The 27,277-nt window shown below is 40.8% G+C and overlaps 2 protein-coding genes across 2 annotated transcripts in view; one reads left to right on the top strand and one right to left on the bottom strand.

Annotated features, from left to right (window-relative positions):
• The first annotated feature begins 473 nt into the window (after positions 1-473).
• On the top strand, positions 474-4,689 carry LOC125291738 (glycoprotein hormone beta-5-like). Its single transcript, XM_048238594.1, has 2 exons — positions 474-654; positions 4,413-4,689. Exons 1-2 carry the CDS (start codon positions 529-531, stop codon positions 4,605-4,607), a joined length of 321 nt encoding a protein of 106 aa, XP_048094551.1. The 5' UTR covers positions 474-528; the 3' UTR covers positions 4,608-4,689.
• A 6,271-nt stretch (positions 4,690-10,960) lies between these two features.
• Positions 10,961-27,277, bottom strand: part of LOC125292270 (verrucotoxin subunit beta-like) — a 32,800-nt gene continuing 16,483 nt past the window's right edge. The window contains 2 exon segments of the mRNA XM_048239487.1: positions 10,961-12,325; positions 12,327-13,426. Of these exon segments, the coding sequence (XP_048095444.1) occupies positions 10,961-12,325; positions 12,327-13,426 (2,465 nt within the window).

Genomic DNA, 27,277 nt, shown 5'->3' with positions numbered 1-27,277 from the left:
AAAAAAGTAAGTAAATAAGTAAATAAGAGGGCACATATAATAATGAAAAAATAAGAGCAGCAAAATTTGGTTGAAATTGTGCATAGACAGTCAATAAAATACTAGTGCAAAGTCAGGCCAATAAAAGGCTTGGGTAGTTCTGTTTGACCTAAGTAAGAAAGAAAGTGGCATAGTGGTGCAAGTTATGTAAGAGCAGCAGAAGTGTTGTGTTTTCAGGACAACAACAACAAGTTGTAAAAAGTGTGCAAGTGTGCAAGTGGGAGTAGTGCAGGCGGCCATTGTGGGTCCAATGTCCAGGATGTTATTTAGCTGAGGGTGGAGGGGGAGGGAGGGAGAGTTCAGCATCCTCACAGCTTGGTGTATGAAGTGTCTGTGTGTGTGTGTGTGTGTGTGTGTGTGTGTGTGTGTGTGTGTGTGCTGTGTGTGTTTGTGTGTGTTTGTGTGTGTAGGTTTACCATCCTGGCTCTGGTATGTGTGGTGGTGTGTGCGGGGTTGCACTCAGATGGGCGTGTCAGGGGCGGGGCCTCCATGGTGTATCTGAGGCGTTTCATTGGCTGCGCCGTGAGGGAGTTCAGCTTCCTGGCCAAGAAGCCGGGATGTAGTGGCCTGCACATCACCACTGATGCCTGCTGGAGGCGCTGTGAGACCTGGGAGGTGAGGCCTCACACTCGCACTGCACACACACACACACATGCAGCAGTACACATAGACCTGGGAGGCGAATGTACACACACACATGCACACACGCACGCACACACACACACACCAGTCACACACACACACACACACACACACACACACACACACACACACGCAGCAGTACACAAAAACCTGTCTCACACACACACACACACACACACACACATGCAGCAGTGCAGTACACATACAGTAGAATACAGTAGAACTAGTCACACACATACAGCAGTACACATACAGTAGAACCAGTCACACACACACACACACACATATGCTGTACACATAGCCGTGCTGAATAAAAGCTAAAATGTATAAATAAATAGCCTACACACTCAAACATACAGTATTATGCAGGCAAACACTTTCCTATATATTATTATACACTGATGCAAACACATTCCTATATGTTATTACACAATGACATGTGAATGCTAAATGCTATATGTTATTACACACTGACATGTGAATGCTAAATGCTATATGTTATTACACACTGACATGTAAATGCTAAATGCTATATGTTACTACACACTGACATGTGAATGCTAAATGCTATATGTTATTACACACTGACATGTGAATGCTAAATGTTTTTACACACTGACATGTGAATGCTGAATGCTATATGTTATTACACACTGACATGTGAATGCTAAACGCTATATATTTTTACACACTGACATGTGAATGCTAAATGCTATATGTACACACCGACATGTGAATGCTAAATGTTTTTACACACTGACATGTGAATGCTGAATGCTATATGTACACACCAGTGTTGCGCGGTCTGCCCGAAATTAAACGGTTATGAGTCATAAACAAAATATTTTAATGATATTCGGGTCATTTGCGGGCGGGTCAGTTAAAAATAATTAAATATATATTTTCTACAAATAGGCCTACTTAAAATATCACGAGAAGGCTAGCATCAATACAGTAAAGTCAACAGCAAAGAAGCTGAAGACGCGAGTTAAAATAATAAAGACACCCCTTCAGGAAAAGCGATATAGGCTATGGGAAATATTGGGAAAAGTTCTTAAAGAAGATGACAGTAGTACAAGTTATGGTCTATCTATGTAGGCCTACTTCTTGCGAAGCCATTTAAAAGTATGACAGCCAAAACGGGCAGCCTGCAGGAATAAATGTTATGGCACAGACTACACAGCCATATCTACCGGTATGTATAGGTTTGTGCATGCATAAAAGTTACCTTAGTTCTTTAAAGTGACTTTAAACAGTGGATGTAGGGTGACCAGACGTCCCGAAAAAATTCGGGACAGTCCCGATATCCAAGCAGTTGTCCCGAATCCTGCCCTAATTGTCCCGAAAATTATACTTAATCAGAATACTGAGTAGTTATTTTCGGATAAGCCTTAAAGCGACGGGATGAAAGCATTCTGCAAAGTGTGTAGAAGAGAGTTTGGTGTTTCTCACGGAGGGGAGGCAGATGTTAGACTACATGCGTCGGAAGTTCGGCCTAATGTCCAATGTTGTTTTAACATAATCTACTTAATCTAACAATTATTTTGTATTCTTACTTAATGACCCATAATTTTGGCAAGGCTTGTTATTAGCGTTACGGTACAGATCCACTTGCACTTCACTTCATTTTGTCGTGTCGTATTCCAATTCCACTCTAGTCCTATGGGTGATGGCCGATACCCAGCTTTATGCAAATGAATATGTTGAACGCGAGGTGGCTATCCAATGAAAGCACAAGGTTGTAGGTCCTTCGTACAACCACAACAGTGCCTGTGAAACTTTGGTTGCGCTTACAAGACAAATGTTTTAACAATCTCTTCCACGACCACCCAGTAGGCCATAAAACAATCGAAACTAGGATTTGGATGAATATATTGACTGTTGGTGTTTCTGGTGAGGATTTGAGATAGTTTGAGTAGTTTAATAAAACAGGATTTCGAAATGGCTTGCATAGTTTGTTTAGGCTATTAATGTGTTGTATACTGTTAAGTACGTGCCTAAAATTGTGGTCCATTTGTGGAAAAACACTTAAGATAGTATGAGCTGATAACTGACATTTTAAACAAAATGCCCACACACGACTGAACGAGGGGAGGCAGCGCGACCCCATGCGTATGACGTGTCGTGCAAGTGGATCGGTACCGTTAGGCTATTATCCTTATTCTGAAAGGTCTGATTTGCACTGTTAGCCATTGTCCCCCCACAATGACATTTTGAGTTCATGATTTCTCTGTTGTATTTTGAGGCAGACTTGATGTTTGAATAAAAAAGTGTTTTGGTACAGGTTTGAAAATTCATTATCTTTTATAATAGTCTATGTAGGCCTAAAACACCCTCCCCCCCCGCGAAAAAAAAAAACGTCACGAATTTCAGCCAATCTCATCTGGTCACCCTAACAGTGGATGTGCTTTAGTAAAGCTTTGTGCTTCATTCAGCATTATAAACCAGTTCTTACGCTAACGTTTTGATGTATCTCTCTTGCCTACCTTGCCTCACCATTTCTGTTTTCGAAAGAAAGATATATGTCCATGGCCAAATCTTATCCTAGTGTTCTAATCCTTGGTGCTTGCGCTCTTATTCTCATTCTCTCTCCTGCACAAACATTATGTCCTGCATGCCTACTGCATGTAGTTCTACTGCATAAAGTTTCGTAAATAAATTAGTTTGTTTTACAGAAATGGCCTACTGTCACACTGCATGCAGGCTATAACCAAAAGCCCACATTTTGTAAATAAGCGGGTCGGATCGCGGGTCGGGTATAATTTTGTCCTAATTAATATTCGCGGTCCGAGTTGCGGTCGGGTTGATTAAAATATCGGGCGACCGCGGGGCGCTTGTGACCAAACCCACGCAACACTAGTACACACTGACATGTGAATGCTGAATGCTATATGTTATTACACACTGACATGTAAATGCTAAATGCTATATGTTACTACACACTGACATGTAAATGCTATATGTTACTACACACTGACATGTAAATGCTAAATCTGACATGTAAATGCTATATGTTATTACACACTGACATGTAAATGCTAAATGCTATATGTTACTACACACTGACATGTAAATGCTATATTTTACTACACACTGACATGTAAATGCTAAATCTGACATGTAAATGCTATATGTTATTACACACTGACATGTAAATGCTAAATGCTATATGTTACTACACACTGACATGTAAATGCTAAATGTACACACTGACATGTGAATGCTAAATGCTATACGTTATTACACACTGACATGTAAATGCTAAGTGTAGCCCAGAGTTATAATAGGAATTCATAATACACCATAAAACCCTGTAAACTGGATCAGAAGACTGAATGCTGAAACTGGCCTGTACGCTACTGAGAGATATTCTCCAAACACCAGCATGTAGTATTATGGGATGTGAGGTCTGCTGACCACTGGAGCTGTTTGAGTTCAGCTGATCATCTGTGTCATGTAGTATTATGGGATGTGAGGTCTGCTGACCACTGGAGCTGTTTGAGTTCAGCTGATCAACTGTGTCATGTATTATTATGGGATGTGAGGTCTGCTGACCACTGGAGCTGTTTGAGTTCAGCTGAGTATCTGTGTCCTGTAGTATTATGGGATGTGAGGTCTGCTGACCACTGGAGCTGTTTGAGTTCAGCTGATCAACTGTGTTGTTCTTTCCTAGTCCAGGTGCAGGATGTTGTTTTCAGCTGTTTCCTGTGCTCACCTGTGTGTCTCCATAGAAACCGGTGCTGGAGCCGCCCCAACGGAGTCGTACCAGGTGCAGGATGTTGCATTATTTCCTGTGCTCACGCTGTGTGATGACGGTGTGCCTGCCCAACTGCTCCGCCCACGTCGACCCCACCTACACCTACCCCATCGCCATGCGCTGCGACTGCGCTGTGTGTCTGACCAGCACCACCGAGCAGGAATTTTGAGGGACAGTTGCTCTGACCTGAAAAAAGGGCATCCCCACACCAGAGTTTCCGCTAGGTCAAAGTGACCGGCAGAGGTTTCGTTTTCCAGACATTTTGATGATATGCCGGTCAAATATCCTATTATCCCTTCTTAATTAGTCAAATTTAGGAAAACTGGAGACAGGCTATGTAGCTTAAAGAATGACATAATCAGGCTGTATAGAATGGAACATGTTCATTAGCCCAACTTAAACATGCCTAACAAGATCTAACCACTAGCCAGTATCTTTTCATGGACAGCAAGAGTCCGCTTCGTTGTTTTAAAAAGGCTACGTTGTTTGTTGTTGCACGTTTTCTCCAGTGGTGACTGTTAACTTACACAGATGCGCACACACAGGAATGAGCGCTCAGACCACTACCCCCTTATGCTATGCCTCTTTATTTGATAACAATAAATTAAGAAATGTTTCCTATTCTGGGAAATGTTTAGGTTTTTTTTCTTTCGGCCGCGGTTCAATGATACCGTTTAATTGTGCCAGAAATGATCCGCGGACCAGTAATCGCCTCGTCGAGGAGGCCCTAACCCTGCAGATCATAGACAGAGAACGCCTAAATAATAGGCCTATTGTAGCCTCTGCTTTGGGTAAAGAACACTTTGTGTGTCCAGTGTACACAGAGAATGATAGTGTCTTGGAGCGGCCGCACCCCCCGCAACTCCACTTCCAATGTCACTGATTCCGACAGATACGCCCGACACTTCTGCTTTTTATCTGGTGGTGGTGGAGTTGACCGGACATCTGAGGCTTCAGACGTTACCAATTTATCATCATCCATTGCGTCTGGCCTCTGAAAAAACGTTTAAGGCTCTGCCTGGGCCTGGCCATGTTTGAACCGCCTCACTCATTTGTTCGTTGTTTAACATGGACTTTTTAAGCGTGCGCTTCCTATTTGAAATGCAGCAGGCTATGCGTGTTGTTTAATAGCTTACTTTTCAAACGGTAGAGCCTGTTAATTTAAAAACATAGACAGACAACGTATAATATAGGCTTACATATTAAGGCTTATTCTCAAATTCAGATTGCGATAGGGGACGGGATTATTAGCCAATTTCAATCGGACAATTTTACCGGAGAGATTTAATTTTGTCGGACATTTAATTTTTTTTCCGGCCAATGTCCGGAAATTACCGGACAACGGAAACCCTGCCCCCCCCACACACACACACATTGACACTGAAATACAGCACCCAATCACCTAAACTACGGTTACACCCGGTGCATGGCACAACACAAAAGAGGTTGACAACAAATTCGAATGATAAATAAATTATATTTATTTAAAGTGAGCTATAATGAATGGTAATGTCTAGGGGTGAACATTAAGTGTATGGATGCGTGGTGGTTATATGTAAGTGAGTAGCAGTGGTTTGCAGTGCAGTGTGTCAAAAATGAGAAACAAAAAAAGAGAGAGTGAAACAAGGGATGGCGATGATATACTGGCGCCAGGTGAGGCCAATCTCCCTTAATTAGCCGGCAACCTGCCTGTTGCAGAGGGGCGTCACACTACTGAGTGCAAAGTCTCTGTCTCACCTGCTGGTTGCCATTTTCACAGCCAACCCTGCAGTGATGTGCTGCCCTTTGCTGCCTCCCTGAATTGTCTCACCCTCTCCTGAATCCGTCTCTTTTCAGTGGGCATCTTGGCTCCAAACAATGCCCAAAATAGTGATAGAACACTCTAAAAAATGCTGGGTTATTTTCTCAACCCAAACGCTGAGTTAAAACTGTTGGGTCATTGTGTGGGGTTGTTTTTACTCATGTTGGGTTATTTTCTGTAACCCAGCTTGTTGGGTTAATAGTTTAGGACAGCGCCCCTCCTCTCCCCCACCTGACGTGAGCACACTACTCAGCACCAGGGTAACTTTAACACAGCTGCATAGTTATTTGAGAGTTCGGGGGAAATCGTTATTCTTTCAACCGTCCATGCAGTCCAGCAGCTTTCAACATGCAGTGGAAATCAGGCGATTTTGGAAGGTATGTATCTGCTTTTAACTTTTTTATTATTATTATTTAGACGGATTTTAAAAGTAGCCTTACACCCAGAGATACCTTCGTGATATGAATGGATATTCTGCCTACCAATTTCGTTCAGCCTAAGCAGGTTAAGAATTGTGACATTCAAGCCAGCTAACGTTAGCTAACATTAATTTACAGTCTTACAATTACTGCTCATGTTAATGTTAAATCTACACAAAGACAGACTCTTAAAAACATAGTTCTGTGTTGACTGGGTATGAACTGCTGAACAGAAACAAAACAAACTTTTACAAAGAACTAAAATTAGCATACCAACAGCTGGCTAGGTTAACGTTAGCAGACGGTTGGTATGCTAGCTTCTAGCTCTAACAAATGCTTCGTGTTAGTGCAGCATGTGTGTCAGCTAATGTATACAGTCCAAGTAGTCTCTTTACGTACGGTAATCATCATGCCAAACAACATATTAATTCATTCAGGGTAGCTTCATATTATAGCCATGTAACCTACTGGGTGGTTTTTGGTGGTAACATTAACGTTACAGACAACTTGAATTTAACTAACTGAATGTGTTAACATGAGCTAGCTAACGTTAATAATACTGAACGTATGTTTGTCAGTCTGCTGTTAAACAACTCCATGAGGTGGTCATGGTTTCCGAGTGTGTTGCGCTAATATTTTGTCTCCGAATTTTTAATGTTTGTCAACATCATTCACTGATCATGGTTTGTGAAAGTCTTGATCTAAAGTTTTGTCAATAGCAGTGATTTATTTACTCTTTTTCTTTCTTTGATTGACAGGGCTGACCCCTAAATGGACCGTGGAATCTAGCTGTCTTCATGGAAGTAACTTATCACATGCTGATGCTGCTTTTAGAGTAGGCTATCCATTCAAAAATAAAGTAAACTGTCAAATAAATAATTATGTCGAACTGTTTTATTTCATTGCATGGCTATTTGTTGCCCATTTTCTCTCAATGCAACCCAAATACTGGGTTTAGAAAACCCGACAACTGGTTATTTTAACTAGCAGTTCTGTTGATATAACCCAGTGGTTTGGGTTGAATCTATACCCAATATACTGTGTGAATTTTACTCAACATTTATATAGTTATAACCCAGCACATTGGTTACCTTTACCCAGTCTATTGTGCCAATTTAACTAACGTTGTGTTGATATAACCCAGTGTTTTGGGTTAGAATCATACCCAATCTGCTGGGTTTAATAATGTACCCAGACCATTGGGTTAGGATAACTCAATGTGGTGTTGGTCCAATAGTTAACCAGCGGCTGGGTTATATTTGGGTTATTTTAACCCAACATTTTTTAGAGTGAAATTAGGCATTTGAATAAAATAATTAATGTGATGCATTACTTCCATCATTCATTCTTAAAATGAAAAGTGAAAAACTAACTAATCAGGAGACATGTAGCTTAGTTTGCCTAATGCCTACCAAAAAAATAATAGCTTAGGCTACAGTGTATGTGATAACGTGCTGCTTGTCTGCAAGCTATCAGTCTGATTATTTAGGCTAAACGTGGTAAACTCAGCCTAGATTTATGAAGACATTTTATAAAACTTGATGATGATTGTTCGCTTGTTATACATCAAACTCACCTTTTCCGACAATGTTGAGTCGTCTCACCCTGACCCGACAACCACGACAATCTCCTTCTAGGGTCGCTTATGCAGGCTCAGCTCAGGTGCCGGTCGCGTGCAGCGACGTAAACAGAGTTTGCCCTTCCCCTACTGACTTTCACTTTCGGTGCCCGAATGGAAGTGAATGTGGGTTTGCGATTTTTTTTTATCTAGGCCTACGTGACATTCTGCATCCATTGTACGATTTATTTATTTATTCTTTCTCCCCCTCGGAAGGGCATCGTGAGTCGAGAAGGGCATATGGGCAGTTGCCCAAGCAACCTGAGCAACCCCCCTGTGCACGTCCCTGCCACCGAGTGTATCACGTCTGTCATACACACACACACACACCCTGTCGCCCTGCGCTGCGCTATTATGTGCCACAAGAACATTGTATAGCGCAAATGCCCCTTCTGAAACTGTAACTGCTTTTCTTTACATTCAAGAGTGATTCAAACTATGTTATTATTGAACCCATGAAAGATCATAGCACAGTCAATAACTGAACTGTCAAGCATTATTTTTATTTAGCATAAATCATATAACATTTAGTCCAGCATTGTAAGTCAGAATACAGTATGACTCTACACCCTAAATGTTATAAACTGAACATGGAACTTGCCTGAATTTGACAAAAATAACTAAATAACATTTACACAATGATCTAAAATAACAAGGATGCAATGATATATTTTCCCAACACCAGATAGACAAAAATGTAAACGTCATAAAACAACTTCAGGAACAACCACAAATAAATAAATGAGTGATCACACTGGCCAGCGGCAAGCAGCAGGCTTCCTATTGTTCTCTATGGTTCGGCAGTGGAACGGTGGCAACGCTGGTTTAACACTAGCGTTGAACAAGCTGAGCATTGAACTTGGTTTAACTTTCAAAAATCAGTTTCCATTGTCAGTAAAGGCAAACCGTTTGTGTTACCATAGGAACGAGATAGAACTTATTATGGTCTGAGCGTTGAGTTACGCTTGCCGCTGGCCAGTGTGATCCTAAATGAGAAAAGAATACACGCATATTCAGCAGTCTCATTTCCATGTTTTATATCTTGACAGCATCACCCACTAATATCCAAGTTGAAATAAAATGTGATGTGTGTCATGTGATTAATTGTATTTGTGGTCAAAATTACTCAAAGACAACTGCTTTATTCACAATACCGGGAGACTGTTACTCACAGCAAATGTCAAGTAACAATCCCACACATCTCTGGGTGAAGCCAGTTCTTATACCCTTAACACACACACACACATGGAAAAATCACAAGAAACTTCTCCCCAACAATGATCCATCCATCCAGTTAGTATCAACAGAGAAAAGGATGTTACAAAACCCCTTAACCTTCTAAGGGCCTAGGCTATGTTTGTGTCCTTGGGGTGAAGTCAATCAGAAACCCTAGAGCAAACAGTCTTTTCACTCTCTGAAAATGTCCACAGATGGAGACTTTGGATGAAGGGAACCATTTTCACATAGCACATATGCATGGTTAAACTAAACATTTCAGTAAATGAGAAACATATCTAAAAAATAATACTATAATTGTAAATTGTAAATCATGTTTATAGGCCAAGTATACTTGCATACAAGGAATTTGGTCTCAGCAGTTAGGGGTGCCTAACTTAACCAACTGGTGAAGAGCCCCTTGGCATTGGCCATCATCTTCTCCAGTTTTGACTTTTCTTTTCCAGTAAAATCTACTATTCCCTCTGCCACCTTTTTCAAAAGAAGTGCACCTTCTCTAACTTCCTGTAACTCTTTAATACGCTGTTTGAATCCAGGTTTGGCTTCAAGTTCTTCTGTCTGTATCAGGAGGTCGATGTAATCTGGAGTAGACAAAGGATCTGGACAAAGGGCAATCTCTCTCAGATTTTGCAGGCATTTAGTTACAGTTTCTATCATTTCTACAGTTTTCACCTGCACCTGGTCATATTCCACTTCCAGCTGTTTCATGACTTTCTCTTTGTCCATCTTCTCTCCCATTGCTGCCTCATATTTACTCTTCAGTTCCTGATCCATCCACATACATTTTACCTGGACATCCCATACACTTTTATTTCATTGCAGAACAATTGATTTTAAATTTGCCCAGGGATAGTGGCATGAATAGTTGCACCCATGGCAGTTGGTGATGAAGGTTCCTATTGGAATATTAATCCTCTCAGCTTTTTCTTCTTCTACTTCATATTCAAAGTCTTCATTCTCCTTGATGTGGGTCTCATGGTTTTGCAGTGCAGCTTGTGTGGTGTTTATTTCCCCATTGTTGACAAACCTTTTCGTATCATTGGCTGTAGACCCTCAACAGTCGCCTCAAGGTGTTTGCGCTCTTGGAGTACTTCTTTTGTCAGGGTCAGACTCTGGGGTTGCATGCTGTTTAGATGAGTGAAGAATTTGTTCATGCTGGCTTTCCCCATTTTCCAGAACATGTAATCAAAGTTGTCCTCATCACTGCTGACTCCTGTATTTTTGGTAAAAAGCACAGAGTTGTTGAATTTGAAATGAAAAATGGAACCCTTTTTGTCTGTAGCACATGGGATGTTGGCAGCTTTGATTGCCTCCAGTACTGGGGGTTTTTGGCCATCAGCGAAAGTGACCAGAATGATGATGTTGCTGGCGATGTCTTTACCAAAAATGGAGAGGATGGCGTCAAAGATGTATTTTTTTGTGTGTCCGTCAAGCCAATGCAGACTGCACTACAAAACACACTGCATCAATGCTATCAATTCCACCCTTGACTGAGAAAAAATTCTTATTTTATCTGTGATTTCTTTGTCTTGTTTGATTCCTCTGGTGTCCCCAAACCCTGGAGTGTCAATGATGGTGAGAGAATATGGAACTTTGAATTCATCTGTATGGTGAATCTGATAGGCTGTCACCTCAGAGGTCTGACTGCATGCCTGTGTTTGGTTTGTTTCTTCATGTATTAGTTTAAATCTCCAGTTGTCTTCCCACTCGACTCCAAGTATGTAGTTGATCATGCCGTTGATGAGGGTGGTCTTGCCAGATCCAGTAGCTCCAACAACCATGATGGTTTTGTTTGATGGGTTTTTGGCTGGTACTTTTCCAAAAACCATTTGGTTGAGATTACAAACTCCTGTTGGTTTCAGTTTGTAGACTGGTGGATCACCTGACAACAAAATGAACTTCTTCTTCAATGGTATTTTTTTAGTTTTAATCTGCAATTCTTCACCAGGTTTACTCACTCCGACACCAGCACCTGTGCATATCCTGATGGAGTAGGTTGTGTTCTCTTTAAGGTTTTTCAGAGTGAATGTGTAAACCTCCTTCCCAGTGCTCTTGGTCTGCCACTGATTGCTGCTCTCCTTCCTGAACTCAATGATGTACTGCTCTACTGATTCATAATGTTGGACAGATGGGGAGCTCCATGTCAGGGTGATAGAGTTTGCTTTCACTTCAGTCACCTTTACCTCAGTTGGTGGACCGACTGCTTTGAGGGTCACAGCTCTGCAAACATCACTGCTGACAGCATAGCTGAGTTTACCCACAGCTGTGGCTCTGATCTCATACTCAGTCTCTGGCTTCAGTCCTGACAGAGTTACTGGCTCTTGGTTCTTCCGCACTGGGTGGGATTTCCATTCAGTCTCCTCATTCTGTTTCTCTCTGTATTCTACTCGGTACTCTACAGTGGCAGAGTCTGGGTCAGACACCTGAACTGTTACTCTGTCATGTGAAACACCAGTAGTGGTTTTGATTGGAGTGTCAGGTTTTGATGGAGGAACAAAGAGGATTGCATTATCATTTCCATCTTCATATATGAAAATACATGCCCCAGGATGACTCTTGTCGTATTTTGAAACAACTATGAATTTGGTGTCATCACTGTTGTTCATCCCCTTCAGTTCTTGAAACAGTTTAAATTGTGTCCTCATCCTTGTTTTAGTATCAGTGGAGAGCCAATCTGTGTTTCTAGCCTGTAGATCAGTGGATTCTGTGGGAGAATCCATCACTCCTGATGGTTTAAGATAATTGGACAGGTTCACAAGAAAATGATCAGTGTGGTCAATAGAGGTGAATGAAAAACACACAACATTTTTTTACTGCAAACAAAAGGTCATCCAAATTGTTGTCCATTTTTGCATCCAGATTGTCCAGTTGCTTGAGGTAAGACTGAAGTGTATCAGATTCCTTCTCCTTGCTTGTGAGCCACTTATCCAGATCTTTGCTGTTGAATGGAGAACTCTTATGTGCCTTCAGCACGTCTAAAAGGGCACTTTCCTCTTTCCCACCCCCTCGGATAGAAGGAAGCACTGACCCGAGCTTCTGCATGAAGTCAAGCTTGTACTGACGGCAATTATATATCAAAGTCTGAACCTTCTCTTTCATAGCAGGAAATGTTGCTGCTGCAGTGTCTTTCAGTATGTCTCTACATCTCATCTCTGCTGTGGTTAAACCCTCTATTATTTCTGATGAGTATTTGATGAGGTCATTACTGATGTCTATTTTCAGTCTTGCAGCTCTTGAATCCAACTTGCACAGAGGGTACAGCCACACCGTGAGTGGAACAGCATATTCTCCTTTCCATCCGAGCATGTTTGGAAGGTCTATGTAAACTTTCACAGCATCACTGAAGGATGTTGGGTTGGTGGGTAAATTGAAGTCTCCATGAAATGTGCAGCTAAATTTCTCAACTGCTGTCTTTTCAGTATTATCCATGCTTAAAGATGCCTCAGCATCTACTGTGAGGAATTTCAGTTTACTGAAGGTGAGTTTAGCCTCCCCCTCCACTTGTTCCTTCTTATCCTCTGAAGATGATTCTCTGTCAAACACAAAGTAGGCACCAGCTCCGTACAAGATGGCTGTGACGACATGAGTGGCAGTGTCATCTTCAAACACGTTAGGATGAGACACCTGTCCACAACCCAGGTGAGCCATTGTTAATGTTTCAAATTTTGTTGTTGTTTTGTACTGAAGAGTCACACGGGCTTGTTTGTGAGATTTCTTTGTGTCTTGGAAATATTTAGCTGATCCTCCCACATCCACCAGTCCTCCTAAGAGACTTAGTTTCAGAGAGCCAGAGATCTTCAATGAATCCGACTTCTCCTCAATTGAATCTGATGTTGTGACATTAAATTCAGTATTATTTTGTTTTTTCACACTTCTGTTCCTCTGTAACTCCACTTGATCCCATAAGGTTATACCTGTTGACAAATAGGTTATGCAATAGAAAGTCAACAGACTTGAAATACTACAGTTTAAATTTAAATGTGTAACATTAGAGGTGGACAAAGTACACAATTCCTTTACTTAAGTGAATGTATAGATACACCTTGTCAATTATTACTCCATAACAAGTGAAAGTTGCTAAGTCAGATTTTTACTTAAGTTGAAGTACAGAAGTACTTGCTTTTAAAAATAGTATTCAGAAGTATTCAGAAACACAAGTATTTTTCCTTTTTATTGTAATGTAATGTATTTTGGTCACTAATAGGGTATACATCATTTGGTCTAAAGATCTAGCTATGTGGTGAGTGTCAGATGATTGTCTAATTTCATTCCAATTTCACAATGATCATGGAGGAAAACCTGGTTAACACCCGACCACTTCTCAAGTCTCAATTGCAAACAAGTTTGTGTAGTTCTCCCAGGCTACATGGAGGATGTTCTGATGCAAACAGGTAGTGATGGAGACGAGACCACCTATGCCGAGTTCGAGTCAAGACTTTGATGAGTCGAGACTGAGTCCTTTAGTTTTCAAATGGGTCATTCCACGTCAATTCAACCAGGGCCCACACACTTACAGTGGGCATTACTTCAAATTGGCCAGCTTCCCTCGAGGTTCGCACGTGACCTCACGTGGGATCACGCGACTTTAATTTGTATTTCTCCCGTGACGCGGCAACGAAGCTGCAACAACCTAAACAACCGCCAGATGGTTCTGGTGAGCAGGGTGTCTCGTAAAAAGAAATGGAGCCTGGAAAACCCTACACAGACTTCACTACAGACTTTAGCAGACTGGTTTAGAAATAATTTAATAGCCAGAAATATGCCTGCCCTGCCCTAATAAAAAAATATTTGGTTAAAGGAACCATATGTAAGAAATGTATTTCAATTAATCATAAAATGGCCCTGATATATCGCTAGACATTAAGAAATCATGTTCATTTCAAATACTTATATCACTGACAACAGTAGTCCGGCCAGGATATTGTCATTTAAAAAGTGAAGTTGCAGCCCTCAACTGATGTTGATGTTGTCATATTGTGTTTTGGCCTGATGCGCCACCCTCCAACTATCTACTAATCACAAAGTCAGTAGTGTTTCGGCATCCAGGGTTGCCAGCTCTTCCTGTCAGGGGGGAGGGGGAGGGGATACACCGCTCTACAGTAATTTGAAAGTGATTGCAGTACCAGTTTTGGCCACAATCTTACATACGGTTCCTTTAACTGCGAGTGAATCCCGTTTACAGCCGTAGAAGAAATGTATATGCCCTGGCTGTCAGTAGACGGAGGAGGAGCGCAGTCTACGAACACCTGATGCTGCAGCTCAGCGACTTAAAATGGCTCAAAACCACTTTGTATTAAGTTTTAATGACTTAAAAATGACATTTTTAGAATCAGAGAATGAAGAACACGTCAGGTTCATTAAAAAAGTATTTTCTATGTGTCACGAAAGGCTTCAGAGGGTGGGTTACAGTTAACATGATATACCCAAATTTCAATAGCCACAGAATGGATGTCGTATATGTTTTAGGAATCATTAGCCTACATGCTTTAGGCTACTTCAGGACATGGCCGACGTCACTAGTATTGCCACGGCAACACTACTTTTCAAAGTAGGCTAACATTGCCTGGCACTACTAGTTTTCATACATGAGGTTACACTAATAAACAACGTCACAAACTGTTGCTGCGCGGCGCTTATCATCGAAGTGTTTTTCCCCATGCATTTATTCTACTGTCAGTGACTGCCGTGAGAGAAGCGGGTTCTGTGTTGCGTTCATTTCAGTGACTGACGCGAGAGAAGCGGGTGTTGCGTTGCGTTAATTTATTTTCATTGGACGTGCCCTTCCGTGCCGTCCACATCTCTTCAGCACAGCAGCAGCAATGGCAACTCTTTGTTGAACTTTTAAGTGGTGTTCAATGGTGTTGCTAAGTAGGCCGAGTTAGGCCTATAGGCCTAAATCAACATTGAATTAGTTATTGGATGATATTAAAAAGAATCGGAATTATTTGTGGTTGAGCTGGAAATTTCAACTTGGTGATCAAAAAGTGTTGGATTTCATGTTGACTGCGACTGCATTGATGTCAGTGTAAAGTTAGCTAGCCTAGTCTAACCAAAATTTTTGTCTTACAAATCTAAACCACAGGCTCACATTAATCTAATGGGCTTTGAGACATCTGTTTTGTCTTGTGACAAAGTCTCCTGGTTCAGTTGTTTCCAGTTTCATAGAAACGAGGGTGTTACATTCGCAGTAGCCTAACTACAAAATCCAATCTAATAACATTAGGCCTACCAAGGCACTGCGTTGAATAACATTAGGCCTATCAAGGCACTGCGTTGAATAACATTAGGCCTATCAAGGCACTGCGCTGAATAACATTAGGCCTACCAAGGCACTGCGCTGAATAACATTAGGCCTATCAAGGCACTGCGTTGAATAACATTAGGCCTACCAAGGCACTGCGTTGAATAACATTAGGCCTACCAAGGCACTGCGCTGAATAACATTAGGCCTACCAAGGCACTGCGTTGAATAACATTAGGCCTACCAAGGCACTGCGTTGAATAACATTAGGCCTACCAAGGCACTGCGTTGAATAACATTAGGCCTACCAAGGCACCGCGCTGAATAACATTAGGCCTACCAAGGCACTGGCGCTGAATAACATTAGGCCTACCAAGGCACTCGCCTGAATAACATTAGGCCTATCAAGGCACTGCGCTGAATAACATTAGGCCTACCAAGGCACTGCGTTGAATAACATTAGGCCTATCAAGGCACTGCGCTGAATAACATTAGGCCTATCAAGGCACTGCGCTGAATAACATTAGGCCTATCAAGGCACTGCGCTGAATAACATTAGGCCTACCAAGGCACTGCGTTGATGTTTCTCCATTTCTTGTTCTCTTCACCTATCAGGCAGCCAGTGACGTTGGAAGTGGGTGTGTGCGGCCACCCCGAAGCGCACTAAGACATTTTCCTTGTAGACATACCCATGGTTACACAAGGCAGGCAACTGTGCTCTGTTCCCAGAGCATGCTTTCTCTGTCTATGATCTGCAGGCTTATAGGGCCTCCTCGTCAATGAGATTGCTAGTCCGCGGATAATGTGCTGCAATTGAATGGTAGCCTATGGAACCGCGGACCGAAAGAAAAATAAACTAAGCATATTCGTGATTAGAAAATATTTCTTAATTTAGTGTTATCAAATGAAGAGACATTTGCATAGGCTACTCAATGGTGCTAGTTCACACGCATTTTAGCGACCCCCACTCACCGGGGCTAGGTGGAAGGTGTTAGCCGAATGGCCGAGTAATAGCCGATTGGCGTAGCCTACGATGGACTAGGGCTGTCAAAATTCCTCAAAAATGACGTTTGAATTTTCCCTTTAAAATAAACACATGTATTCGAATATATTGGAATATCTACGCTATATTATTTGCGCATTATGTCAACTGTTTTTAACTTTTTGGAAACTTTTGAATGAACTGAAATAAGATAAATATTTTTCGTTAGTTTTGGAAGTTTATTTTTACGTAGCCTACAATGGCCAGTTCCGACAAAGCCGAAGGCAGGCCGCGCGTTTGTATGGTTATATTGCTTGACAGGGGAGGATCCCAAGCAGCTTTCAGCCATAAGGCTACTTTGAGAACATTTCCTAATTCACCCGACACTAATATTCAAAATGTTGAAAACTATTTTGGCATAGCCTATAAGCAGTTTAATTAAATGTAATGTTAGTTGTAAACAAACGGGCTACTTGGTGAGTCTTGGCCTCACACAGGCCCGGGGTGGGTAATCGGGAAAATTGGGAGAATTCCCAGTGGGCCGCTTCACTTTTGGGCCGGTCGAGGAAAAAAATATTGACATTTGTCACGTTAGTCTAACTTCTCTTAAAGTAGGCTACACGTTCCGCATTCTGTGCATGGCACTGTTGCCTCTGCATGGGTTGTAGCCTACCGTGTGAGGGAGTTCTCCCCTCCCAAAAAGAGTTGGTTGGGTCCATATAGCCCGTCTTTTCCAAAAAGTTTTCTCAGATACGGATAGCCGGGCCAGCCCTACAGTAGCCATAAGCGTCAGGAAGGATGGATGGTAGAAACAGGCCAGGAGGGACTGAAATGGCCAGGTAGATGCTGCTAAATGTGCCAAGCTTCTAGATTAGGCCTACAGATAAAAGTGGCAACTGGTAAAGAGAGATAGCCTATAGGCAATGATTATTAGCAGTTATTGGGCTAATATTGGACGTTTGTAGCGTTGTCAAGCTATTTGCAAGCAACATATTACATTTCTTGAAATATTAGCCTTTTGTAGTAAAGGTGTAGGCTAAAAAATTCATAGACTTTGCAGTATGCAAATATTAATAACAAAACTGAAGTTGATCTGTGTAGGCCTATGCGGTAAAAATTGTAGCCTCTGAGCAGCAGATCAACCAGTCGACCACTGAAAATGGCGAGCCCGAAATTAGTGATGAGGAGGCCATGACTACAGGGACAAGTAGAGAGGATAAATTAAAGTGATTTAATGTAAGAAAGAGCAAAATATTTATGCTACATGATGAACCTATATTTGTTTGCTTAGAAGAGGGTGTAGTAAAGGAGTAGGCTAAATCACCAAACAACAATATAGCCTACCCATGCAAAAAACATGTAGCCTAAACATTAGTTCATGCCTCTTTGTGGAAGCGTGGGATAGGCTACATTTCAAAGGCTTTCTATCTTTCTGTCTTTCTTTCTTTCTGTTTTTGTTAACTTGTGGAATAGTGGAATATTTTTTGTTAACTTCTCAGTTGAAGTGAATTAATATAACCTTTACACATTTGTTGAACCATGGTACTAATAAAAACTACAGGATAGTAGGCCTAAGAGCTGAAATGTTGCTTCATTTATCCAATTTCCATCACTATGGAAAACGTGGGCCGGTCTTGGGCCTGAAACCTGAAAAGTGGCCCCACTCCGGCCCTGGCCTTACAGATGCGCTCGTGCCTTAGATGGCAAGAAAAATCTTCACGATATAGGCCTATTAACTGACCGCCCGATTCACGTTGGCTGGGGGGCAGGCCTAGGGGGGCCATCAGACATTTGTGCCCAGGGGTCTATGAATTGTTAATCCGGCCCTGCCCCCAACAAATCGTACCTTTCCACCTCTGTGGCAGCTTAAAAAGAAGTCGAGAGGACTCCTAACTCACAGACCTATTCACAAACTAGATGTACTGCATAGCGGTACAAAATATGACCGCCGCTCAGTCCTGTACATCCGTTCCGCGAAAATAAATCACACTTCAATTTGTCTCCATCTTTTACTCCATCCCCCACTCTTGAAACTTTTGTGTATGCTTGTTTGGCATGCCTGAGTGTGTGTGTGCGGCTGCACAGAAAGTAGCCTACTGGTGCTGAAAAGGTGAATTGATTGTAAAATAGCCAAAGAAGATGTAGCATTGTTATAAAACCTTTAACATCTCTAAACAATCACAAGTAGGGCAGTTCATCACAGTTCATCCATTGCAACTGGATTGATGAAAGGTCACTTACACCTGTAGGCTACATTGTATTTGGGAAAAGCAAAAGGTATCAGCATAATGTTGTTTATTTATTTATTTATTTATAAACAAAAACATCTCTGTCAGTTCCGTGTCGTTTTCAACAGCTATCAAAAACAAAGGTCATTTTTGGATGGATGGATTTTTTGTGAATGTTTCTTCTTCTACATAAGATTTTAGTCCCTTTTGTGGGGACTTTGTGCGGCCCTTTTTAACTCAACAAGATGCAGAAAAACTAATTCACGCCTTTATCACTAGCAGGTTAGACTACTGCAATGCACTTTTCACTGGTCTTCCCAAAAACATCTAAAGAAATTGGCACTCATACAGAACTCTGCAGCTAGACTCTTAACTAAGACTAAGAAGAGAGAACACATCACCCCTGTGTTGGCTGAACTGCACTGGCTCCCTATTTCCTATAGAATTGATTTTAAGGTTATGTTAATTACTTACAAAGCTCTGAATGGCATAGCACCTTCATATATCTCTGAGCTTTTAATATCTTATCAACCACAAAAGGAAACTTAGATCATCCAATTCTAATCTTTTAATCGATTCCAAAGTGCTCCACAAACAAAGTGGAGAAGCTGCGTTTATCCATTATGCCCCAAACTATGGAACACTCTGCCTCTGTACATCAAGCAGGCGAGTTCAGTAAATATTTTTTAAAAAGATCTGAAAAAACATACCTGTACAGGAAAGCTTTTAGTTAACTCATCTTATCCTGTAGACTACATTTTCAGATTATTCTACATCTGCTATTATTGAGGGCAGCCAGCCAGAAGCAGATGGCTCCCTATTAAGTCAGGTTCTGCCAAGGTTTCTTCCTGAATATGGGAGTTTTTTTCCTTGCCACAGTTGCCATATGGCGTGCTTGTGGGGGTCATTTTCTATATTTTTGATATGTTGCTGAGTATAACATAAACAGCAAAGAAAAAAGTGATTGATAATGACTGACTGACTATTATTGTGTTACATGCTTCAAATGTAAAAGCACTTTGAGCTGCATTCTGTGTATGAAAGGTGCTATACAAATAAAAGTTTTATTATTATTATTATTATTATTATTATTATTATTATTATTATAGTCATCTTTAGTTCATGTAATACTTTATTGTCAATGCAATAAATTAAGTAACAGTAGTCTGAAATGTTATTGTTAATGCACAAATTAAGTAACAGTAGTCTGAAACAAATGCTGTTTTACATCTAGTGGTGCAAATAACGACATGTCCAAATGGGCCTTGATGAAATGCGCCGCTAGACTGTTCATACACATTTTAACGGGCCAAAGTTGAAGAGCTGTTGTCCGTTATTGTTCGTGCAAATATAGGCTGATTCATGTTCCTTGCATTGTGTAACTGAGGTCCATGGCTAGTCTGGCTTTCACCAGACCAACCTCAATCTTTTAAGAAATCAAAAAAATAAATAGCCCGGCAGATCAGGCTGGGTTCACCAAGCCTAATCCATAGGCACCCGATATTGTTCACGCCTGGCTATTCTAAATGCAAAAAAATGCATCAGGGAGTTATGACAAAACTGTAACTAACACACTAGATCCTAATAGAAAGCTGTTAGCTTCCCCTAAGCTAGGTAGGCTTATAAGATAGGCCTATTTACAACATAAATTGTCAATAGGCTATGCTGGCTTACACAAATAAAATCTCCTTTGGAAACCAATGGCTTACTACAGTATCAAGCCGGACTTAAACTGCCATATCGTGGCGAAAAGTAATAAAATTCACGCAGCTCCATGAGTCAAGGAAAGCGCCGAATGAAGTAGCCACTTCTAAATGGGACCCACTACACAGTAGCTTAAGGTGTGTTGCTAAAAGCAGCCATTATGAAATGAAGGTGTCATTGTTTGCATACTTCACACACACACGCGTTTTTTTAATTTCACAGACTACAACTACCAAGCTGGAATCAAAGCACATCGGGATGCCCCTCTCACACCCTGCACGCACTTAAAACAAAATAAACAGGTGTCTCAGTCTCCACGCATGTATAGGCAAAACTGTATCAGACCGGTGTAACGTTGGGAAATCTTCCATTGCACAGAATGATTTTTTGTAGCACATGCAACAAATGACAGTCGAAAAGATACAATTATAGTGCTGCTATCAATTTGCTTGGTATAACCGCATTTATAGTTTTCTACAAATGCAATCAATCAAATTGGCCTCCATCACTCACCAACGCTAACGGTAACATTACCTAGGTCCTTATTGATATTATAAGATTAACGTTACCTGCAGTAAAAAAAACCAAGCATGTCCGATAAAACATCCTCAGAAGAAATGGGAATTACATTTCATGTGAACATCATCCTATCCTTATTAGACGTTCTCTGTGGTAAACTATAGCCCTTGTAGGAAGCGTCCATTGTTATTCCAACCCCACGTTTAACTTCCAACAAAATTACGCCTTACTGCAACGATCGCCATCTAGTGGACAAACGACTACTTATCGCCAATACTGGAAATGCAGCCATGATGATGATGATGAATATATATTTTGGCTTTTCTTTTAATCCTACTGAATTTGTAATTATGTATCGGCCGTTCTAATACCCCATAGTATGTGGGTGCCTGTGTGTGTGTGCATGTGTATATGTGTGCAACCGCCATCTACAGGCCAATGAGTGTACAGTCACTAAATGTACACATAATCTATTTTTTAAGACCCCCATGGATGAAATTCTACGAAACTTGGCATACCCCCAGAGAATGCCAGGTCAATCATACAAATAAAATTTGGTGCAGTTCTGAACATCTTAACTGAAGATAGGGGCGATTAAAGCAGAATAATATTGCATTTTTATTTTTTACCGGGGGGGTGCAAATCACAAATGAGTGATTATGGGCCAGATTGATGTGGGCCCTTGAGACCAACATACCATAAAACATTCTTCATCCTCAGTGCCACGGTTCAGGTAGTTATTTAGAAAAAACTGCTTTTTTGCGGTTCGGGGGGCCCAGCACGGGGGGGGAGTGTACCCCGGGGACAAAACGAAATTTTTCCATAAAAGTCTAGTGGGGCTACATACCCACCAAATTTCATGTGTCCCGGTGGTTCGGTGTCCCGGGTATCGTTGACCAAAAATTCAGGAAGTAGATGACGGGGGGGAAAAAAAAAAAAAAACTTTGACAATCCCTATATGACCGCTTCGCTAGCGGCGGCCATAATTATCAAATTAAAATGTTCTCCTCTTTGCAAATGTAGGCATAGGCATAGTAACAGATTCATTTAATAATGTTACAAAGTTACTGCATCAATCTGTATGTTTCATTAGGCTACTAGGCTATTTGTTTTGCCTTACTCTTGATTAATTTAGGCTAGGCCTTTTTATTCAGTTATTCATCATCTTCCGTCCTTGTGTAGCGCACACATTCTCAGACCTGTCACCTGCCACTCATCATCGTAAGGGAAGGAATCATTCCCGCGTTACAATCATCAGCCAATCAAGGTGGTCACTTCAGTCAAGCTCGTGCATGAGTAATGACGTCATCCATAGCAACGAAGACTCACTCTTAGTTTAGGAGTTGTCATTTTCCTTACTAAGAGTAGGTCTGAAAGGCTTTGTGAATAACTTAAGAGAAACTCCTAGCGAAAATATTTTATGGCTATTTAGGAGTACTCCAAGTGGTAAGATAAAAGGCTTTGTGAATATGGCCCCTGGTGTCTAACCCAATGCATAGCCCATTTGCTCAAAATAATGGTCGAATATTACTGATGATATTTCATTGTTATTTAAGAACAAACTTCTTGCTCGTAAAAAATCATCATACCGCATATTGTGGCGGGTCTGTTATTTAGCCTACTTACTGTAGGCTGCGCAAACCACAGGCCTTTATTTTGGGCAAGCCTGCATTCGAAGCAGGCCTTTATTTAATAATGCTTCTGTTGAAGAATTTTATATAAAGCCATGCGCTGACAGTAATCCTCCTGCCCCCGCTACCACAGCTGTGTGAGCGCGTCTCTGGATGGTGTGGCATGCTCACGAGTTATGTCTCCGTCTTGCAAACTTGACCTATAATGCAACCATTTATGTCTTCATAAAAAAGCAACTTGCCAGGTATGCCTTCATAGCTTTGGGCTTCATTCAGCATTTTGTTCTTCCACTGGAAATTACTCTTCTACATTTGCTGCCTGCTGCATCCTTTCTGTTTTTATTGTTTAGAAAAACGTTTGAGGTCTTGACTTAATGCATTAAACATTGTTTGCTGGTAACCTGCCACAAATAGCCTACAGATTCTTGCGTGCATGCATTCTCTATTCTCTCCAAAATGTGCCCGTTGTATAGGCTGGCCAAGTGCGTAATTCTGCAGCATAAAGCAGATGTATTTGTTTATTGTACAGAAAAATAAAAATAACCTGTCAAGCAGTCAATTGACTACATTGCAGTCAAGAAGTAGGACAAATTCATTTACGAAACCAAAACGTGGGTCATAGTTGTCTAAGCCTCTATTGCAAGGGCGTAGGTTTGGTCTCAGCTTTGGTGGGGACACATCCCCAACTCCTGCTGTCACGATACCAACAATATTGTTTCAATACCAATACCAAGTGAAGAATCTCGATTTCGATACCTTTGCGATTTTTTAAAATTTGATTTGGTTTGGGGGCCCCCACCACCTTGACAGTATCAGTAATATTGAATATTGTGTGATCATTCACATCAGTGGCAATCATAGAATTTGATTGACCCTCCACACACACACACTCACACACCCAAACCACACACACACAGAAAGTGATAGTTGTCATAGGTTTCTATTTCATATTTTGGTATTCATATAAACTTTATATACTGTATATTGTTAATTATAGCATTTTATGATCTGCATAATTACTAATAGCTAAATATATTTGGTCATTTGAATACATCATAATAATATTTACCGCCCAGCGGTTAAAGCGTGTCATATAGGTTTTGAATCAGATTTTTTTTTTTTCTTTTTTTTTTTTTTTTCAGCATGTCCAAATTTCCGTCAATGATTCCCGGGACACTGAAAAGACCGGGGTAGACAAACTTGGTGGGCATGTACCCCATATGGATAGCATGGAACCATCGTTTTCGTTTTGATCTGTAGCCCCCACGCTGGACTGCACCCCGGAAGGAGGGTAGGGCAGACAGTTTTCTGTGAATATCTCGAGAACCGTAAGGGGTTTAGGAGGACCACCTTTTTTTTATGTACTGTTGATCTCAAGGGGCCATGTCAACCCATTCCATAACCACTAATTTCATGTATAGCGCCACCTAAAACACAAAAAAAAGTAAAATGAGGTGTTGTAATTGTAGGTATCTGTGACCTAACATAGTCAAAACTGCACGAAATTGGAAGTGTAGGATCATTTTGGACACCTTCTGAATGCACCAAGTTTCGTGGAATTTTGTTCATGGGGGGCCACACAATAAATGAATTTCTGTTATATTACACCAACTGGCCTGTAGGGGGCGGGCACAGTTTTCTGTGAATATCTCGAGAACCGTGGGGCCTAGGAGAATCAACCTTTTTATGTATGTTGATCTTAAGGGGCATGTCAACCCATCCATCTCATTTCATGTATAGCGCCACCTAGTTAAAAAATTAAAAAGCAAAAAATTAGGTGTTTTCATCTCAATATCTCTGGCTGACAAGGTCAAAACTGCACAAAATTAAAGTGTAGGATCATTATGACACCCTCTGAATGCATGCCAAGTTTTGTGTACTTTCGTTCATGGGGGGGCCTTACAATAAAATAATTTATGTGTACATTTAGTGACGCACACCAACAAGGATCCCGGGACACTGAAAGACCCGGGTACACAAAACTTGGTGGGTATGTAAATTCCCCACATGGATAGCATGGAACCGTCATTTTTTTATTTTCATCTGCAGCCCCCCCGCTGGACTGACCCCCTAAAGGGGAGTGGGTAGGGCGAACACAGTTCTCTGTGAATCTTTATGGTATGTTGGTCTCAAGGGCCCACATCAAATCTGGCTCATAATCACTCATTTGTGATTTGCCCCGCAAAAAAAATGAAAATCAGTAGGATTAAAAGAAAGCCAAAATAAATATTCATCATCATCATCATGGCTGCATTTTCAGTATTGGCGAAGTAAATGCTTGTCCACTAGATGGCGTAATCCCTGCAGTGAGACGGAAAAAACAATGGGCCTTCATACAAGGACTGTAATTTACCGCAGCTTAACATCTAATAAGGATAGGACGATGTTCACATGAAGTGTAATTCCCATTTCTTCTTGAAGCGAAAAATAAATCTGAGGATGTTTATCGGACATGCTTGGTTTTACTGCAGATGCGTTAATCTTGTAATATCAATAAGGACCTAGGTAATGTTACTGTTAGTGTTGGTTGAGTGATGGAGGCATTTGATTTATTGCATTTGTAGAAAACTATAAATCGCGGTTATACCAAGCAAATGTGTATAGCAGCACTGTTTTGTATCTTTCGACTGTCATTTATTGCATCGCGCTACAAAATCATTCTGTGCAATGGAAGATTTACCAACGCTTAACGGGTCTGATACAGTTTTGCCTATACATGCGTGAGACTGAGATCGCCTGTTTATTTTGTTTTAAGTCGCAGGGTGTGAGAGGGGAATCGATGTGCTTTGATAACAGCTTGGTAGTTGTAGTCTGTGAAATTAAAAAAGCACGTGTGGGTGAAGTATCCAAACAATGACACCTTCATTTCATTATGGCTGCTTTTAGCAAAACACCCTAAACTACTGTATAGTGGTCCCATATAGAAGTGGCTACTTTATTCGCGCTTTCCCTTGACTCATGGAGCTGTGTGAATGTTATTACAACTTTCGCCGATATGACAGTTTAAGTCCCGCTGGCTACTGTAAGGCGTAGCCATTGGTTTCCAAAGGAGATTTTATTTGTGTCGCCAGCATAGCCTATTGACAATTTATGTTGTAAATAGCTCTACCTTATAATCCTACCTATAGCTTAGGAAGCTAACAGCTTTCTATTAGATCTAGTTTGTTAGTTACCGCTTTTGTCATAACCCCTGATGCATTTTTGCATTTAGAATAGCCAGAGCGTGTATATCTCAATCGAAAATTAAACAACATCGGTGCCTATGGACTAGGCTGGGTGAACCCAGCCTGATCTGCCCGCTATTTTTATTTTTTTGATTTTTTAAAGATTGAGCTTGGTCTGATGAAAGCCAGACTAGCCATGGACCTCAGTTAAACAATGCAAGGGAACATGAATCAGCCTATATTTGCACTAACAATAACGGACAAAAGCTCTTCAACTTTGGGTCTGCTAAAATGTGTATGAACAGTCTAGCGGCGCATTTCATCAAGGCCCATTTGACATGTCAGTTATTTGGCACCACTGGTTAGATGTAAAACAGTACTTCGTTTCAGGCTAGGCTACTGTTACTTAATTTGTGCATTAACAATAACGTTTCAGACTACTGTTACTTAATTTGTGCATTGACAATAAAGTATTACATGAACTAAAGATGACTAAATTCTTATGTAAGAAGAAGAAACATTCACAAAAAATCCATCCATCCAAAATGACCTTTGTTTTGATAGCTGTTGAAAACGCATGGAACTGACAGAGATGTTTTTGTTTAAAAATACATAAAAAATAAATAAATAAATAACATTATGCTGATACCTTTTGCTTTTCCCAAATACAATGTAGCCTACAGGTGTAAGTGACCTTTCATCAATCCAGTTGCAATGGATGAACTGTGATGAACTGCCCTACTTGTGATTGTTTAGAGATTTTAAAGGTTTTATAACAATTCTACATCTTCTTTGGCTATTCTACAATCTATTCACCTTTTCAGCACCAGTAGGGTACTTTCTGTGCAGCCGCTTCACACACACTCAGGCATGCCAAACAAGCATACACAAAAGTTTCAAGAGTGGGGATGGAGTAAAATATGGAGACAAATTGAAGTGTGATTTATTTTCGCGGAACAGATGTACAGGACTGAGCGGCGGTCATATTTTGTACCGCTATGCGGTACATCTAGTTAAATTATTATTAGTCTACACTTAATATCATCATATTTGTGGTGTGCAAGTTTAATTGTGTGCCTGTCACTTTAAGGAGAACGTGAACGCAATTAGCTTTCAAACTCACGGTTTTAGGCTAGTGGAAAATAGTTTTGCACTGCAAAAACTGCTTATCTAACAAAATCTAACCAAGTGTTATTAATCTTATATCAAGATTAAAAAAACTAGTTGGTATTGTTTTCAGTATATAGAACCTTACCTAGCGCTTTTTTGTGAAATCATTTGACTTAATTTAAAAGA

This window comes from Alosa alosa, chromosome 3 (genome assembly GCF_017589495.1).
Source record: "Alosa alosa isolate M-15738 ecotype Scorff River chromosome 3, AALO_Geno_1.1, whole genome shotgun sequence".
NCBI lineage: Eukaryota > Metazoa > Chordata > Actinopteri > Clupeiformes > Clupeidae > Alosa > Alosa alosa.
The sequence above is the reverse complement of the archived record's forward strand: the minus strand, read 5'-3'. Positions and strand labels throughout refer to the sequence as shown.